Source organism: Hordeum vulgare, chromosome 6H, assembly GCF_904849725.1.
Source record: "Hordeum vulgare subsp. vulgare chromosome 6H, MorexV3_pseudomolecules_assembly, whole genome shotgun sequence".
NCBI lineage: Eukaryota > Viridiplantae > Streptophyta > Magnoliopsida > Poales > Poaceae > Hordeum > Hordeum vulgare.
The window spans coordinates 401,462,978-401,478,506 of NC_058523.1; the positions used below are offsets into that span (position 1 = coordinate 401,462,978).

Below are 15,529 nucleotides of genomic sequence, written 5' to 3' on the forward strand. Positions count from 1 at the left end.
CACAACATGGATTTTGGTGTTTTTTCGACTTTGGACAATATAAACATATGCACATGCATGAAAAAAAAAATAGTACGTGTATATTTGAGTGTTTATATATTATTTTGCAGATATAATAACATATAAAATATTGCAAATAAGGTCAGTATTAACAACATAAGTACGAATAACTATGCAAAACACGTCCGAGAAGCATGAGACAAAATAATTTAGAAGTACCAACAACATGATATGGATAATAATTATGTCTCTAAAATATAGCATCGGTGGATAGTTTATGTCTCGTACACATAGCAGAAGCTTATAGTTCGCAAACATAAAAGTACATAGAAGTTCATACATCAACCAAACACGATAGCAACCATCACTCCAAGGTCAAGAGCCATGGCTTCCTTAAATCTTCGGGGAGTGCCATGAGCGCTTCAAACATGCGCTCATCTTTAATCAACTTCCCATAAGCTCTCAGCAGTTCCTTATCCTCCAAACCCTGTACTTTCTTAAGTGCAGCAAGGATTTCAGTTGTAGGAGTCACCTTTGGCATCGGAGTTGGCTCGGTTGTCTTCAAAGCATCATCAAAGGACATCTGCATTTTTCCCATCATTGACAAGATAGCATCCCCTGTGCGTTGCCTTTTTGGAGGCAACTCAGGAGTTCCTTCAACAGCGGGCGTGTCTTGTGGTTCTTGAGCACACTTATTTCCTGTCCTAGCACCTTCCGATATGCAATTCTTTCCTCGTCATCATCGAAGCATCCAAGGTTCCTCGGTGCCTGATGAGAACTAAGATAAGCAAATGCTAGACATGACACTTCAAAATACTTCTTTGCTAATAATATCCTCTTTCTTTTTTTCGTCTATTCTCTTCGGTAATATAAGCAACCAAATGTTGATTAGACATGATGGAAAAAGCTACAATGCACACATGAATTATTCAAATTAGTGATGATAGAAAATAAACAATTAAAACAATGCGTGTATAAATAACAAAAAAATCACACAATTCTCCTGAAATTCTGTTGTATGGACACATAATTTAGAACGAAGTCTCGATGCTTTTATTCTGGCTCCTTCATGTGCCAAATTTTCTATGCTTTTTAACTTCTAACTGAATGTCAGTCGGATTCTCCCACCGAACTTATTCTCTTTATGATATAAGGCTGGTGGAGAAGTTTCAACATGGAAACAACATACAAAATTAAGCTTTCATATTGGAATGTTGTATGAAGCTGCAGAAAGAAATATCATAGCAAAAGCTTTTATATTGTCTGAGAGGATACTACAACAACCATCCATCTTGGGAGATGCATTGCTTTCAACGGTTGTGTGCAATGAAATATCTGTAGAGATACCATTCTACACGTATAATGCAAAATGCTACTAAATTGGGAGAGGCATTGCTTTCAACGGTTGTGTGCAATGAAATATCTGCAGAGATACCATTCTACACGTATAATGCAAAATTCTACTAAATTGGGAGAGGCATTGCTTTCAACGGTTGTGTGCAATAAAATATCTGGCATCTGAGATATAAGGTGGAATGAGTAGGCAGAGCAGCCAGTTCTCAATCATATACACCCTCCATTCCTCTAGCCAAGGCGTAATTTTTGCTTTGATAAGACCAAGGAGGTGTTGCGTCGGTTGATTAGTCATGATTTGTGATCATGTGAGGAATATCACTGTGGGTAGCATATGAGAAACTCTAGTCATGATTTGCACCGGCAGTGGCGACTACAGCGGGGTTTGACCCCTGGGTGTGCCGTCAGGGGGTTCCGTCGGACATTCTTAAACATGATGCTACAGAGGGTGGGGGTTGATTTAATGCATAAGCACACAATCTCAGCGCTTGATGTGATAAAAATAATATCCAAGCGAAAATGATAAAATGTGCAACACTCAGTTTACTACATATGGTACCTTGACCGGGGTTGTTTTGATTTGGAATCACTTGAGCATTTCCAGGAGCCTGCTGTGTCTTCGTCTCCATAGATAACATTTTAAGAGAGATCTTCTGTAAATAATCAGGTTGGGTAATACAAAGGAAAACAATGTAAATTTTATACCAAATTACCAATAGTAGCTTGCAACCAACAGTTCTGGTTGATTAGCAGTTTAGCATGCTCAAGAAGGTGCTTCAACTTTAAATATTTGAATCATAGTTATACATAAAAGGCCATCTAAGTAGCAAAACACACTGCCCCAAATAAGCGATATGAACAGAAAATACAAATCAAAATAGGCCCCAAATAAGCGATATGAATAGAAAATACAAATCAAAATAGTGACAAAAAAGATTAAAAATATACTTGCTCAATTCCATATTCCGCATATAACTTTTTGGGTTATATTCTGGAATGTAGTGTGTGTAAGGGCTCTGAGGCCACTCGGGGCGAAAATACATCTACTGCGATCCAAATTAATTGTCACAACTGCCACAAATAATTTGGATCAGAGGGAGTACGACATTTGGAAACGGTTATGCTCTATTTCTAACCCATAAACCTTGTATGACCTCCATAACTAAAAATAAATAAAATGTGCTCTGCCCCGAGTTGCCACCAAGATAGGTTATATTACCTGGCTGGTCGCTGCAGCATACATCTTCTCTTCGAATCGCACAACGATGATTTGAAGCTTGTTCAGCCCCTCTGGCACCAAAACTGGCAGATGCTTCTTCAGAGATTCCATTTTGCGCGTATGATGCAAAATGTGAATAACTTTGTTGGCATGCATTGCTTTCAACGGCGTGGAGTAAGGTGGAACGAGCGGGAAGAGCAGCCGGTTGAGGTAGATCTCCAATCCCCAATCAATCATATGCTCGCTCCATTCCTATGGGCAAGGCGTAATTTTCGACGTTGCTAAGACCAAGGAGGTGCTGCGGGGATCGATTTGATCATGGCGTGTGATCGTGTGAGGAGTATATATCCACTTGGGGAAGCATGCATGCTGCGTACGAGGAACTCTAGTTTCAGAACAAAATTGTATCCCGACACAGTACTAATTCTAATGTAGCATGGTTTCCCCTAGGAGATCAAAAGCTGTGACATGTGTGTCATGCTACTGAATTGCTGTGCGCAATGAAAAAATTTGCACCTCTTGGTGAGTAAACTTGCGCTAAATTGTTCAGACATAACTCAATGCTAGTTAAATGAAGTACTGTAATTATTAGGCTGGACTGAAAGCAGAGCAGGTGCAGTAGGAAGTTGACCTTTTGCTGCCGCTAAGGAGGATATATGGCTAGATCGAAGCTCTATCGGATGGATCGACGAGGAAATCGACCCGCAAACACGCGGGAAATTCCCTGGGGAGACCGAAAGCAGACGCGGAAGAAGGATCGAATGAATATGGATTAGATGAAGGGGAAAGCAGAGTAGATCGGCGAGAGTCCCTACATACATCTTGTTGACGACCCTGCTGCGCGCCTCGGGCTGGAGCTCGGCGCGCCAGTCGCCTCCGGCGGGCGGAGGGGCGTTCAGGTTAACGCCGCCGCTCCAGCTTGCGTCCATGGTTGGTGGTTCGTGCATGTTGGTCCTTGTCGGATCTCGAAGGGGATGGGGCCGGCGGCGAGCGCGTGGGGCGGGGCGGGGGCGGGGGCGGCACCGAGCGACGTCGGGAGCGGCGGCGAGCGCGCAGGGGCGGGGGCGGCACCGAGCGACGTCGGGAGCGGTTCCAGCATAGGGGAGGGTTACAGTAGCATTTCTCGTTAGCGAGGGGGAGCGGTTTTTGGATCCTTGGCAAAATTAGTTATAGCCCTGCCGGGCAAGGCTAGGTGTTTGGAACTGTTAAAATATTCTAGTTTTCGTGGGCGAGCTACCTTGGGTGGGCTAGGAAATCCTTGCTAGCTCAGGAGAGCCAAATCGGCTCGCTTCGACGGCAAACTTCTCGTGCGAGAAAACCGGTGACTCAATCATGCGAACGGTTTTTTTGTTTGACAAAGGTGGGTAAAGCAAATCAACCAAACTGGTTGACGAGGCAAGGCTGGCAAAATGTAAGCTGGTTAGATGGGCTATCCGATCTATTACCTAGCTACGCAACATAACCAAACGCACCCTAAAGTAGTTGGCGGGCGCGCGGCCACGCGCCGGAGCGCGAGGGCTCCTGGCGGCCGTCCCCCGCGCCGCCGATGCATCGACGGCCGCACCACCCGCACGAGGACCACGCGCGGGACGTAGACCCTCCGCCGCGCCACCGCTCTCCGCCACGTACGCATGCCAAAGCCGCCGCACAACGCGTCGGCGAAGTCGCGCGTGTGAGCGAGCCTCCCACCCTCCCTCCCTCCCTCTTCCAGGCCCAATCGACTTTGACCCGGCCACCATATCTGTCGCCATTAACCATACGTCAAATCCCGCGACAGCTCATCCTTAATCGCTGCTCGTGAGCTATGGAGGACGCGGACGTGTCGGCGCCCAAGCCATCCGAACCGCAGGTCCGGTCTGGCACGCTTATCACACACGGGGTTGCGTTCGTTTTGCTTGCATGTACGGTAATCTCATTAGATGCTCTTACGGTCCCTAGTACGGAGTTAACTGTAGCGAGTTAAGACAGGGTTTGGTTTGGACCTGTAGCTTTGCCTGCAGAAGGCGCCCACAAGGATCGAGCCTCCCGTTACGTACTGTACTGACATAGGTGCGCCCCGATGACTCAACGTATATACTCAGCCTGCCTGGCCGACCGGATCACGAGCGAACGCTTACCAAAACTTGACAACAGGGTTGGATCGACAAAAAAGAAACGTCAGCTAGGTTGTTATTTGCAGATGGGACGTCATTGTTCTTGAGCAAAGGAACACCTTACACGAGCAGCGGTCACTGCGTCCGGGGCGACTCATTCGCCGCTTTGCCCCTTGTACTACCTATATAAGCGGATTAATAGTCCAACTGATCGAGTGTAGGATCCGGCGTTAAGCAACTCTGTCCACAGATAAAACTGGATAACGTCACAAGCACAAGACCTCATTGACAGGAACGATTTTTTTTTCTAGCACAACGCACATGTATGATGAATCGGTCGGCATCTATCAATTGGTCGACGGCGAGCAGCTGGAGGGGCACGTAGCGCAACGCCAATCGAACTGGAGATAAGCTCGTCTAGCTTTAACGATCCAAAGACGAAGAGAAGATGTCCATGGAATGGAACTCTTCTCTCGAGCCGTGAGCGCGTCGCCTGCACAGCGACGCCCTACCCAGACCTAGGGAGCCTAGCCAGCGAGAAGACGGACATCCTCACCTGCCACCTCGGCATCTCTTTCGGGAGAAGCCGTACGACCCCTGGGCCGATTGACGTGGACGCTGTCGACCTAGCTACAGCCTCCAGCGATTGGCCCTCCCTCCCTCCCTCCCTACAACCGTGGCATCCTCCAACATTTCCTTCTTCTTGAACGAACAAAAGTGTGCAAAACGAGAGAGATGATCTCGCACTCCAGCCATGCGCGCACACCACGTGTCCCGCCCGGGCGAGGCCCAAGTCGATCTCGAGACGGATAACCATTCCGTGCATATGCCCGCGGGCCACCGGCCCGTTGCGCGACACCTGGACGGCCCGATAAAGCGACGGCGGGCCTTGATCCGCGCCACGTGTGTGCATCGACCGGGTATAAAACCGGGCCGGCGCACCACGTTCCAAATGTCACAGGTGCACGCGCTAGCTATAGCTTGCTCCAGTGGAGTTCTGTCTGTGACGATTCGATCTCGATCCCGCGACGGCTCCGAAATGGAGAGCGACTGCCAGTTCCTGCTGCCGCCGCCGCCGCGCATGTACGCCGCGGCGGGGGACGACGGCCAGTTCCTTCAGCAGCAGCAGCTGAGCGGCGGCGGCGGCGAGAGGAAGCGGCGGTTCACGGAGGAGCAGGTGCGGTCGCTGGAGAGCACGTTCCACGCGCGGCGCGCCAAGCTGGAGCCCCGGGAGAAGGCGGATCTGGCGCGCGAGCTGGGGCTGCAGCCGCGCCAGGTGGCCATCTGGTTCCAGAACAAGCGCGCCCGGTGGCGCACCAAGCAGCTGGAGCAGGACTTCGCGGAGCTGCGCGCCCATTACGACGCCCTCCACGCCCGCGTCCAGTCGCTCAAGCAGGAGAAGCTCACCCTCGCCGCGCAGGTAGTTAATCAGCAAGCACACGGACATTCTCCATTACAATACAAGTACGTGAGTCGCATGCATGCTAATGGCGCCTGCTCGATGTGCAGCTGGAAGAGCTGAAGAAGAAGTTGAACGAGCGGCATGACCAGAGCGCCAGCTGCGGCGGCTCTTGCGCCGTCGCCGACGTGGACGACAAGAGGAATAGCTTTACCAGCTGCGCCGTGGAGAAGGATGAGAGCGCGGCGCCGGCGGGAGACGTCTCGGACGGCTCAACTCCAGGGTGGTACGAGTATGACGACCACCTGGCGTATGCGGTTGACCTGCACGAGCCGTTCTGCGCCACCCCGGAGCTGTGGGAGACGTCATGGCCGCTGGTGGAGTGGAACTCAGTGGCATGACCCAAGGTTGCAAATACTACATCTGTGTACGTCGATGATGTTGCTGGCTTGTCTAGCTGCTTGGTCCGGACCATGTAGATCGCTCATGTCGATCGGGCCGTCAGGTAGAATCGTAGAACAGATAGGTAGGGATTCCACATGCAAGCACCCACGAAATGTACACGCGAGTAATCCTCCCGCCGCCCGGCCGACGATCTGCTCCGTCGACTCTGGGATTCATGTATGTGAAACCGTGTCTGGCGGCTGTCACTCATGTGGTTCCCGTCGCGCCGTCGCCAACGAAAACAGAAAGAATCACTGTTACCTATGGAGAACGTTTTTCACCAGTTACCCATGTCGCTCTAGAACCCATATACATCCGCTCCTGTGTTCTGGCAGGGGAGCGACCGATCGAACCAGAACGTGCATGCACCGGAGAGGAGAGGAGCGTCGCTGTCGCGGTACCAGACGGGGTGATTCGTATCGTCTGTTGCTGCTTTGGACGCTACCCGGCGTGTCGACCGTTCGTTCGTCTAGGCACTGTGGCGCGGGCCGCAGAGACCAGAAAGAGGCAGCGGGAAAATGACGCGGGAGGCGCGGCTGTCGCCGGGGGAGAGGACGGTTCGGCGAGAAAAGGAAGTTGTGGATGCGTGGCCCGGCGGCCGAATGGGGGTGGTGGAAACGACTCTCTCTCACCCAGAAAGCGACCGCCCTGCCACATCAAATCAGAAATGCGCAGGTATTCTAATTGATTATAGATGGAACTTTTAATAAAAAAATGTTTTCTTTACTCTGAGGTGAGGTGTACGAGCAACTCTAACATACCCCTTATATCGTGGACCGTATCGCACGTAAATTTACGGTCTGCGCAAAACATATTTTAGGGAGACCACACATCGCAAAACTATATAACACAAAAGTAGTATGAATTAAACATAAGATCAAATAAATCTATGTCAATTATCCAAATCATAATATAACAATCATTGAGATTGCAATAATTATTGAAATCATAGGATTAAAGTAATAATTCAATACATAAATTGTTCTGAATACACTAATGATACGAATTACACATGAATTAAATGGAATGAAGGGGAAAAAATGACAGTAACTATTGTCCATCCTTTATCAATGATGATTAATGAGATCCTTGTGAAATTGCTCAATGAGATCCTTCTGAAATTGATAGTGGATGTTTGCGTCCTTAATCTATCGATATGTCTGAAGGAATGCTTGTAAGCGATCTGGGTCTTTAACTGGCTTGACACAGCTACCGACATTGTCTTATAAGAATTCCAAGTTCATGTCTCTCTCATCTTCAAGGATTATGTTGTGAAGAATCACAGAATAGTTCAAGATGTTTTTCAGGGTTCGTTTGTTCCATAAACGACCAAGACCAGGAACAATGACAAGCATTGATTGCAAAACCACAACGGCTCTTTCAATATCTTTTGGGGCAGCCTCTTGTATCTTTGCAAATTCAATATGCTTCCTAGTGCTTGTTTTTTTATGCTCTTGACTAATGTACATCAAGGAGGATAAATACCATCTACAAGATAGTATCTCTTTGTGTACTCATGTCCATTCACCATGTAATTGCGAGCAGAAGCATCAACACTAGCAAATCTAACAAACAAATGAGACCATTGCAACACATTAATATCATTGAGAATATCGACATACAAAAAAGCAATGCCAAATCGAGAAATCTTCGGATGCTACGGCTTCTAGCACAATTATTGCATCATGAGACTTGTCACAATACTGTCGTGTCATGCCTTCGGGCAGTTTTTACAAGTCCAATGCATGCAATCAACACTTCCTAGCATGCCAGGCCAACCTCGCCTCTCACTTGCTGCCATCAACTTTTTTATGTCTACCTCGTTGGGTGCACGAAGATAAACATGGCCAAAGACACGGACGATCACTTTGACGAACCTACACACTGAAATTGCAGTATCTTCGCCAATGCGAAGATATTCGTCGGCATAGTTAGCCGGAACGCCATATGCAATCACTCGCATAGCTGCCAAGATTTTTTGATATGCTCTAAACCCTTCATGCCAGCGGTGTTTCTCCTTTGAGTAAAAAACCGAGAATTTGCCTTGCAAGCTTGCACAAATTTTATGAAGAGGGATCGGCGCATATGATACCTTCTCTGAAAGAGATGCGGAGAATATGTCGGATTCTTCGCGAAGTAGTCTCATACGTCCATTTTGCATCATGTTTTCATGTTGATATTTATCGCTTCTTTGGCTGTTATTTCACTTCACGGTACTATTCTTATGCCTTTTCCATCTTATTTTGTAAGGTTTACATGAAGAGGGAGAATACCGGAAACTGGAATTCTGGCCTAAAAGTGGAGCAAAGTTGAGATACGTGTTCTGCGCAACTCCAAACGCCGTGAAAATCAACGGGGATTTTTTTCCCAATTTATCGAAAATACTCGGCCGAAGAAGTGCCAGAGGGGCACCAGGGGGAGTGCAGTGCACAAGCCTGCACGGCGCGGCCACCCCCCAGGCCGCGCCATGGGGGCTTGTGGGCAGCCCACTGGCCCACTGGCCCCCTCTTTTGCTATATAGAGGGTTTCGTCCAGAAAAAAAAATCACAGAGGAGCTTTTTCGTGGTTTCGCCGCCGCCACGAGGCGGAACTTGAGCAGAACCAATCTAGAGCTCCGGCAGGACGATCCTGCCGGGGAAACTTCCCTCCCGGAGGGGGAAATCGTCGCCATCGTCATCACCAACACTCCTCTCATCGGAGGGGACTCGTCACCATCAACATCTTCATCAGCACCATCTCATCTCCAAACCCTAGTTCATCACTTGTAACCAATCTTCGTCCCACGACTCCGATTGGTACTTGTAAGGTTGCTAGTAGTGTTGATTACTCTTTGTAGTTGATGCTAGTTGGATTATTTGATGGAAGAGATTATGTTCAGATCCTTGATGCTACTCATTACCTCTCTGATCATGATTATGATTATGCTTTGTGAGTAGTTACTTTTGTTCCTGAGGACATGGGATAAGTCATGCTAATAATAGTCATGTGAATTTGGTATTCGTTCGGTATTTTGATATGTTGTATGTTGTTTTTCCTCTAGTGGTGTTATGTGAACGTCGACTACATAACACTTCACCATTATTTGGGCCTAGAGGAAGGCATTGGGAAGTAGTAAGTAGATGATGGGTTGCTAGAGTGACAGAAGCTTAAACCCTAGTTTATGCGTTGCTTCGTAAGGGGCTGATTTGGATCCACTAGTTTAATGCTATGGTTAGACTTTGTCTTAATTCTTATTTCGTAGTTGCGGATGCTTGCGAGAGGGGTTAATCATAAGTGGGATGCTTGTCCAAGTAAGGGCAGTACCCAAGCGCCGGTCCACCCACATATCAAACTATCAAAGTAACGAACGCGAATCATATGAACATGATGAAACTAGCATGACAGAAATTCCCGTGCGTCCTCGGGAGCGTTTTTCCTCCTATAAGACTTTGTCCAGGCTTGTCCCTTGCTACAAAAGGGATTGGGCCACTTTGCTGCACCGTTGCTACTTTTGTTACTTGTTGCTTGCTACGAATCATCGCACCACACAATCACTTGTCACTGATAATTTCAGTGCTTGCAGATATTTCCTTGCTGAAAACCACTTGCCAGATCCTTCTGCTCCTCGTTGGGTTCGACACTCTTACTTATCGAAAGGACTACGATTGATCCCCTATACTTGTGGGTCATCAAGACTCTTTTCTGGCGCCGTTGCCGGGGAGTGAACCGCCTTTGGTAAGTGGAACTTGGTAAGGAAACATTCATATAGTGTGCTGAAATTTATTGTCGCTTGTCACTGTGGATACTAATCCTTTGAGGGGCTTGTTCGGGGTATCTTCACCTCGAACGGAAGCACAAAGAGTTGCTCCTCAAGTTGCTGCACCTACTGAAAATATTTTCTTTGAATTTCCTTCTGGTATGCTTGAGAAACTGCTGGCTAATCCTTTTACAGGAGATGCAAAATCACATCCAGACTTGCATCTAATCTATGTAGATGAGGTTTGTGGTTTATTTAAGCTTGCAGGTGTTCCCGAGGATGATGTCAAGAAGAAGGTCTTTCCTTTATCTTTGAAGGATAAGGCGTTGACATGGTATAGGCTATGTGATGATACTGGATCATGGGACTACAATCGATTGAAATACGAATTTTATCAAAAGTTTTATCCTATGCACTTAGTACATCGTGATCGGAATTATATTTATAATTTTTGGTATCGTGACAGAGAAAGCATCGCTCAAGCTTGGGGGAGGCTTAAATAAATGCTATATTCATGCCTCAATCATGAGCTCTCGAGAGAAATTATCATTCAGAACTTCTATGCTCGGTTTTCTCATGATGATCGCACCATGCTTGACACTTCTTGTACCGGTTCTTTTATGAAGAGAGATATTGACATCAAGTGGAATTTATTGAAGAGAATTAAACGCAACTCTAAAGATTGGGAGCTTGAAGAAGGTAAGGAGTCAGGTATAAATTTCACGTTTGATTGCGTTAAATCCTTTGTTGAGACAAATACTTTTTGTGACTTTAGCGCTAAGTATGGACTTGACTCTGAGATAGTAGCTTCATTGTGTGAATCTTTTGCTGCTCATATTGATCTTCCCAAAGAGAAGTGGTTTAAATATCATCCTCCGTTAGAAGTCAATGTAGTTAAACCCACTCCAGTTGAAGAGAAAGTCATTGCCTATAATGATCCTGTGGTACCCAGTGCTTACATTGAGAAACCACATTTCCCTGTTAGGATAAAAGATCATTCTAAAGCTTCAACTATTATACGTAGAGGCTACATTAGAACACCTACACCCCCTGAGCAAATTAGAGTTGAATCTAGCATTGCTATTATCAAAGATCTTCTGTCTGAAGAAGTTGAGGGACATAATATTCACTTCTGTGAAGATGCTGCTAGAATTGCTAAAACCTCACGTTAGAGACAAACATAGGCCTGTTGTTGGCATGCCTGTGGTTTCTTTTAAGATAGGAGATCATTGTTATCATGGTTTACGTGACGTGGGTGCTAGTGTTAGTGCAATACCTCAATCCTTATACGATGAAATCAAAGATGAGATTGCACCTGTTGAGATAGAGCCTATTGATGTCACTATTCATCTTGCCAATAGAGATACTATCTGCCCTGTGGGAATTGTTAGGGATGTTGAAGTTTTGTGTGGTAAAACGAAGTATCCTGCTGATGTCCTCGTTCTTGCTACCGCACAAGATAGCTTCTGTCCCATCATATTTGGTAGACCTTTTCTCAATACCGTCAATGCTCATATTGATTGTGAGAATCAAACTGTCACTGTTGGCTTTGAAGGTGTGTCACATGAGTTCAATTTCTCTAAGTTTGGTAGACAACCTCACGTAAAGGAGTTGCCTAGTAGGGATGAAACTATTGCCTTAGCTTCTATTGACGTGCCTCCTACTGATCCCTTAGAGCAATACTTGCTTGAGCATGAAAATGATATGCATATGGATGAAAGGAATGAAATAGATAGAGTTGTCTTAGAATAATATCCTATCCTTAGGAATAACTTGCCTGTTGAACTGCTTGGGGATCCTCCCCCACCAAAGGGTGATCCTGTGTTCGAGCTTAAACAGTTGCCTAATACTCTTAAGTATGCATATCTTGATGAAAAGGAGATATATCCTGTTATCATTAGTGCTAGCCTCTCAGAGCATGAAGAAAAGAAGTTACTAAAAACTCTGAGGAAGCATCGTGCTGCTATTGGATATACTCTTGATGATCTTAAGGGCAGTAGTCCCACTCTATGCCAGCACAAGATTAAAACTGATCCTGATTTCAAACCAGTTGCTGATCATCAAAGGAGATTGAATCCTAAGATGAAAGAAGTAGTAAGAAAAGAAATACTAAAGATCCTGGAAGCGGGTATTATCTATCCTGTTGCTCATAGAGATTGGGTGAGTCCGGTGCATTGCATTCCTAAGAAGGGAGGCATTACCGTTGTCCCTAATGATAAGGATGAGTTGATCCCACAAAGGATTATTACTGGCTATAGGTGTTAGAAATATGCCCTAGAGGCAATAATAAAATGGTTGTTATCATATTTCCTTGTTCATGATAATCGTCTAATGTTCATGCTATAATTGTATTAACAGGAAACAGTAATACATGTGTGAATAAATAGATCACAATGTGTCCCTAGCAAGCCTCTAGTTGGCTAGCTCGTTGGTCAATAGATGATCATGGTTTCCTGATCATGGGCCTTAGATGTCATTGATAACGGGATCACATCATTGGGAGAATGATGTGATGGACAAGACCCAATCCTAAGCCTAGCACTAGATCGTATTGTTCGTATGCTAATGCTTTTCTAATGTCAAGTATCTTTTCCTTCGACCGTGAGATTGTGCAACTCCCGGATACCGTAGGAGTGCTTTGGGTGTATCAAACGTCACAACGTAACTGGGTGACTATAAAGGTGCACTACGGGTACCTCCGAAAGTGTCTGTTGGGTTGGTACGAATCGAGATCGGGATTTGTCACTCCGTGTGACGGAGAGGTATCTCTAGGCCCACTCGGTAGAACATCATCATGAGCTCAATGTGGCTAAGGAGTTAGTCACACGATGACGTGCTACGGAACGAGTAAAGAGACTTACCGGTAACGAGATTGAACAAGGTATAGGTATACCGACGATCGAATCTCGGGCAAGTTCTATACCGACAGACAAAGGGAATCGTATACGGGATTGATTGAATCCTTGACATCGTGGTTCATCCGATGAGATCATCGTGGAGCTAGTGGGAGCCACCATGGGTATCCAGACCCTGCTGATGGTTATTGGCTAGAGAGGTGTCTCGGTCATGTCTGCCTGTCTCCCGAACCCGTAGGGTCTACACACTTAAGGTTCGATGACGCTAGGGTTATAGGGAATTGTTATACGAGGTTACCGAAAGTTGTTCAGAGTCTCGGATGAGATCCTGGACGTCACGAGGATCTCCGGAATGGTCCAGAGGTAAAGATTGATATATAGGACGGATGGTTTCGGACACCAGAAGTGTTTCGGGCGTCATCGGTAACGTACCGGGACCACCGGAGGTGGCCCCGGGGGACCACCGAAGGGGGGCAACGACCCCGGGAGATAAGGTGGGCCAAGTGGGGGTGGGAACCAGCCCCTAGGTGGGCTGGTGCGCCTCCCCACTCAGCCCATAGCGCAAGGGAGAGAAAAGGGGGGGCAAACCCTAGGCCAGGTGGGCCTAAGGCCCACCAGATGGTGCGCCACCCCCTCCTCCCCCTTCTGGCCGCCGCACCTCCCATCTGGGGGGGCTGCCGCACCCCCTAGGGTGGGAACCCTAGGGGTGGCACCCCCTCTCCCCTCCCCCTATATATATCGGGCACTTTTGGCCATTGAGACACACGGTTTTTCCTCTCTCTCGGCGCAGCCCCGCTCCTCTCCCTCCTCCTCTCTGCCGGTGCTTGGCGAAGCCCTGCCAGGAGACCTCGTCTCTCCATCGACACCACGCCGTCGTGTTGGTGGAGTTCTTCCCCAACCTCTCCCTCCTCCTTGCTGGATCAAGGTGCGGGAGACGTCACCGGGCTGCACGTGTGTTGAACACGGAGGAGTCGTTGTTCGGCACTAGATCGGAATCGTTGCGAGTACGACTCCATCAACCGCGTTCTAGCAACGCTTCCACTTAGCGATCTTCAAAGGTATGAAGATGCTCTTACCCCTCTCTCTTTGCTGGTCTCTCCATAGGAAGATCTGAATATGCGTAGGAAATTTTTTAATTTATGCTACGTTACCCAACAGTGGCATCCGAGCCAGGTTTTCTATGCGTAGATTCTATGCACGATTTGAACACAAAAGTTGTGGGCGATGATTTGTCAATTTGCTTCCCGCTACTAGTCTTATTCTTTTCCGGCGCTATTGTGGGATGAAGCGGCCCGGACCAACTTTACACGTACGCTTACGTGAGACTGGTTCCACCGACAGACATGCACATCGTGCATAAAGGTGGCTAGCGGGTGTCTGTCTCTCCTACTCTAGTCGGATTGGATTTGATGAAAAGGGTCCTTATGAAGGGTAAATAGCTTTGGCATATCATCGTTGTGGCTGTTACGTAGGTAAGAAGGCGTTCTTGCTAGAAACCCAAATCAGCCACGTAAAACTTGCAACAACAATTAGAGGACGTCTAACTTGTTTTTGTAGGGTTTGACATGTGATGTGATATGGCCAAAGTTGTGATGTTGCATGTATGATGTATGGGATGATCATGTTATTGTAATAGGTTTCACGACTTGCATGTCGATGAGTATGACAACCGGCAGGAGCCATAGGAGTTGTCTTAATTTATTGTATGAGATGCAACGCCATGTGCTTACTACTTTCACTTCATTGCTAACGGTTAGCTATAGTAGTAGCGATAGTAGTAGTTGGCGTGACGACTTCACGGAGACACGATGATGGAGATCATGAAGATGGAGATCATGGTGTCACGCCGGTGACGATGATGATCATGCGATGCCTGAAGATGGAGATCGAAAGAGCAAAGATGATAATTGCCATATCATGTCACTATATGATTGCATTGTGATGTTTATCATGTTTTACATCTTATTGCTTAAAACGACGGTAGCATAATAAGATGATCCCTCTTAAAATTTCGAGAATGTATTCCCCTAAGTGTGCACCGTTGCGAAGGTTCGTTGTCTCGAAGTACCACGTGATGATCGGGTGTGATAGATTCTAACGTTCGCATACAACGGGTGTAAGCCAGATTTACACACGCGAAACACCTAGGTTGACTCGACGAGCTTAGCATGTACAGACATGACCTCGAATACAAGAGACCGAAAGGTCGAACATGAGTCGTATGGTTGAATACGATCAGCATGAAGTTGCTCACCATGGTGACTAGTCCGTCTCACGTGATGATCGGACACGGGTTAGTCAAGATGGATCATGTATCACTTAGATGACTAGAGGGATGTCGATTTAAGTGGGAGTTCATACTTAATTTGATTAAATGAACTTAATTGTCATGAACTGAGTCTAAAAGTTGTCTTTATAAATATTGTAGAT

The 15,529-nt window shown here is 46.8% G+C and overlaps 2 protein-coding genes across 6 annotated transcripts; one reads left to right on the forward strand and one right to left on the reverse strand.

Annotated features, from left to right (window-relative positions):
• Positions 1-208: 208 nt before the first annotated feature.
• Positions 209-3,698, reverse strand: LOC123406175 (mediator of RNA polymerase II transcription subunit 15a-like). Of its 5 annotated transcripts, XM_045099650.1 has the most exons (4): positions 3,392-3,692; positions 2,573-2,941; positions 1,913-2,006; positions 209-768 (listed from the first exon to the last, which is right to left on the reverse strand). In XM_045099650.1, exons 2-4 carry the CDS (start codon positions 2,807-2,809, stop codon positions 740-742), a joined length of 360 nt encoding a protein of 119 aa, XP_044955585.1. In that variant the 5' UTR covers positions 2,810-2,941; positions 3,392-3,692; the 3' UTR covers positions 209-739. The 5 variants fall into 5 exon arrangements, 1 of the variants encoding a protein (XP_044955585.1); XR_006612025.1 differs by lacking the exon at positions 2,573-2,941 and having other exon boundaries at positions 3,204-3,698; XR_006612023.1 differs by having other exon boundaries at positions 1,913-2,941; positions 3,204-3,698.
• Positions 3,699-5,624: 1,926 nt separating this feature from the next.
• LOC123406174 (homeobox-leucine zipper protein HOX24-like) lies at positions 5,625-6,776 on the forward strand. The gene is made up of 2 exons (XM_045099649.1): positions 5,625-6,085; positions 6,175-6,776. The coding sequence occupies exons 1-2, from the start codon at positions 5,705-5,707 to the stop codon at positions 6,463-6,465; spliced, it is 672 nt and encodes a 223-aa protein (XP_044955584.1). The 5' UTR covers positions 5,625-5,704; the 3' UTR covers positions 6,466-6,776.
• The last annotated feature ends 8,753 nt before the right edge of the window (positions 6,777-15,529 follow it).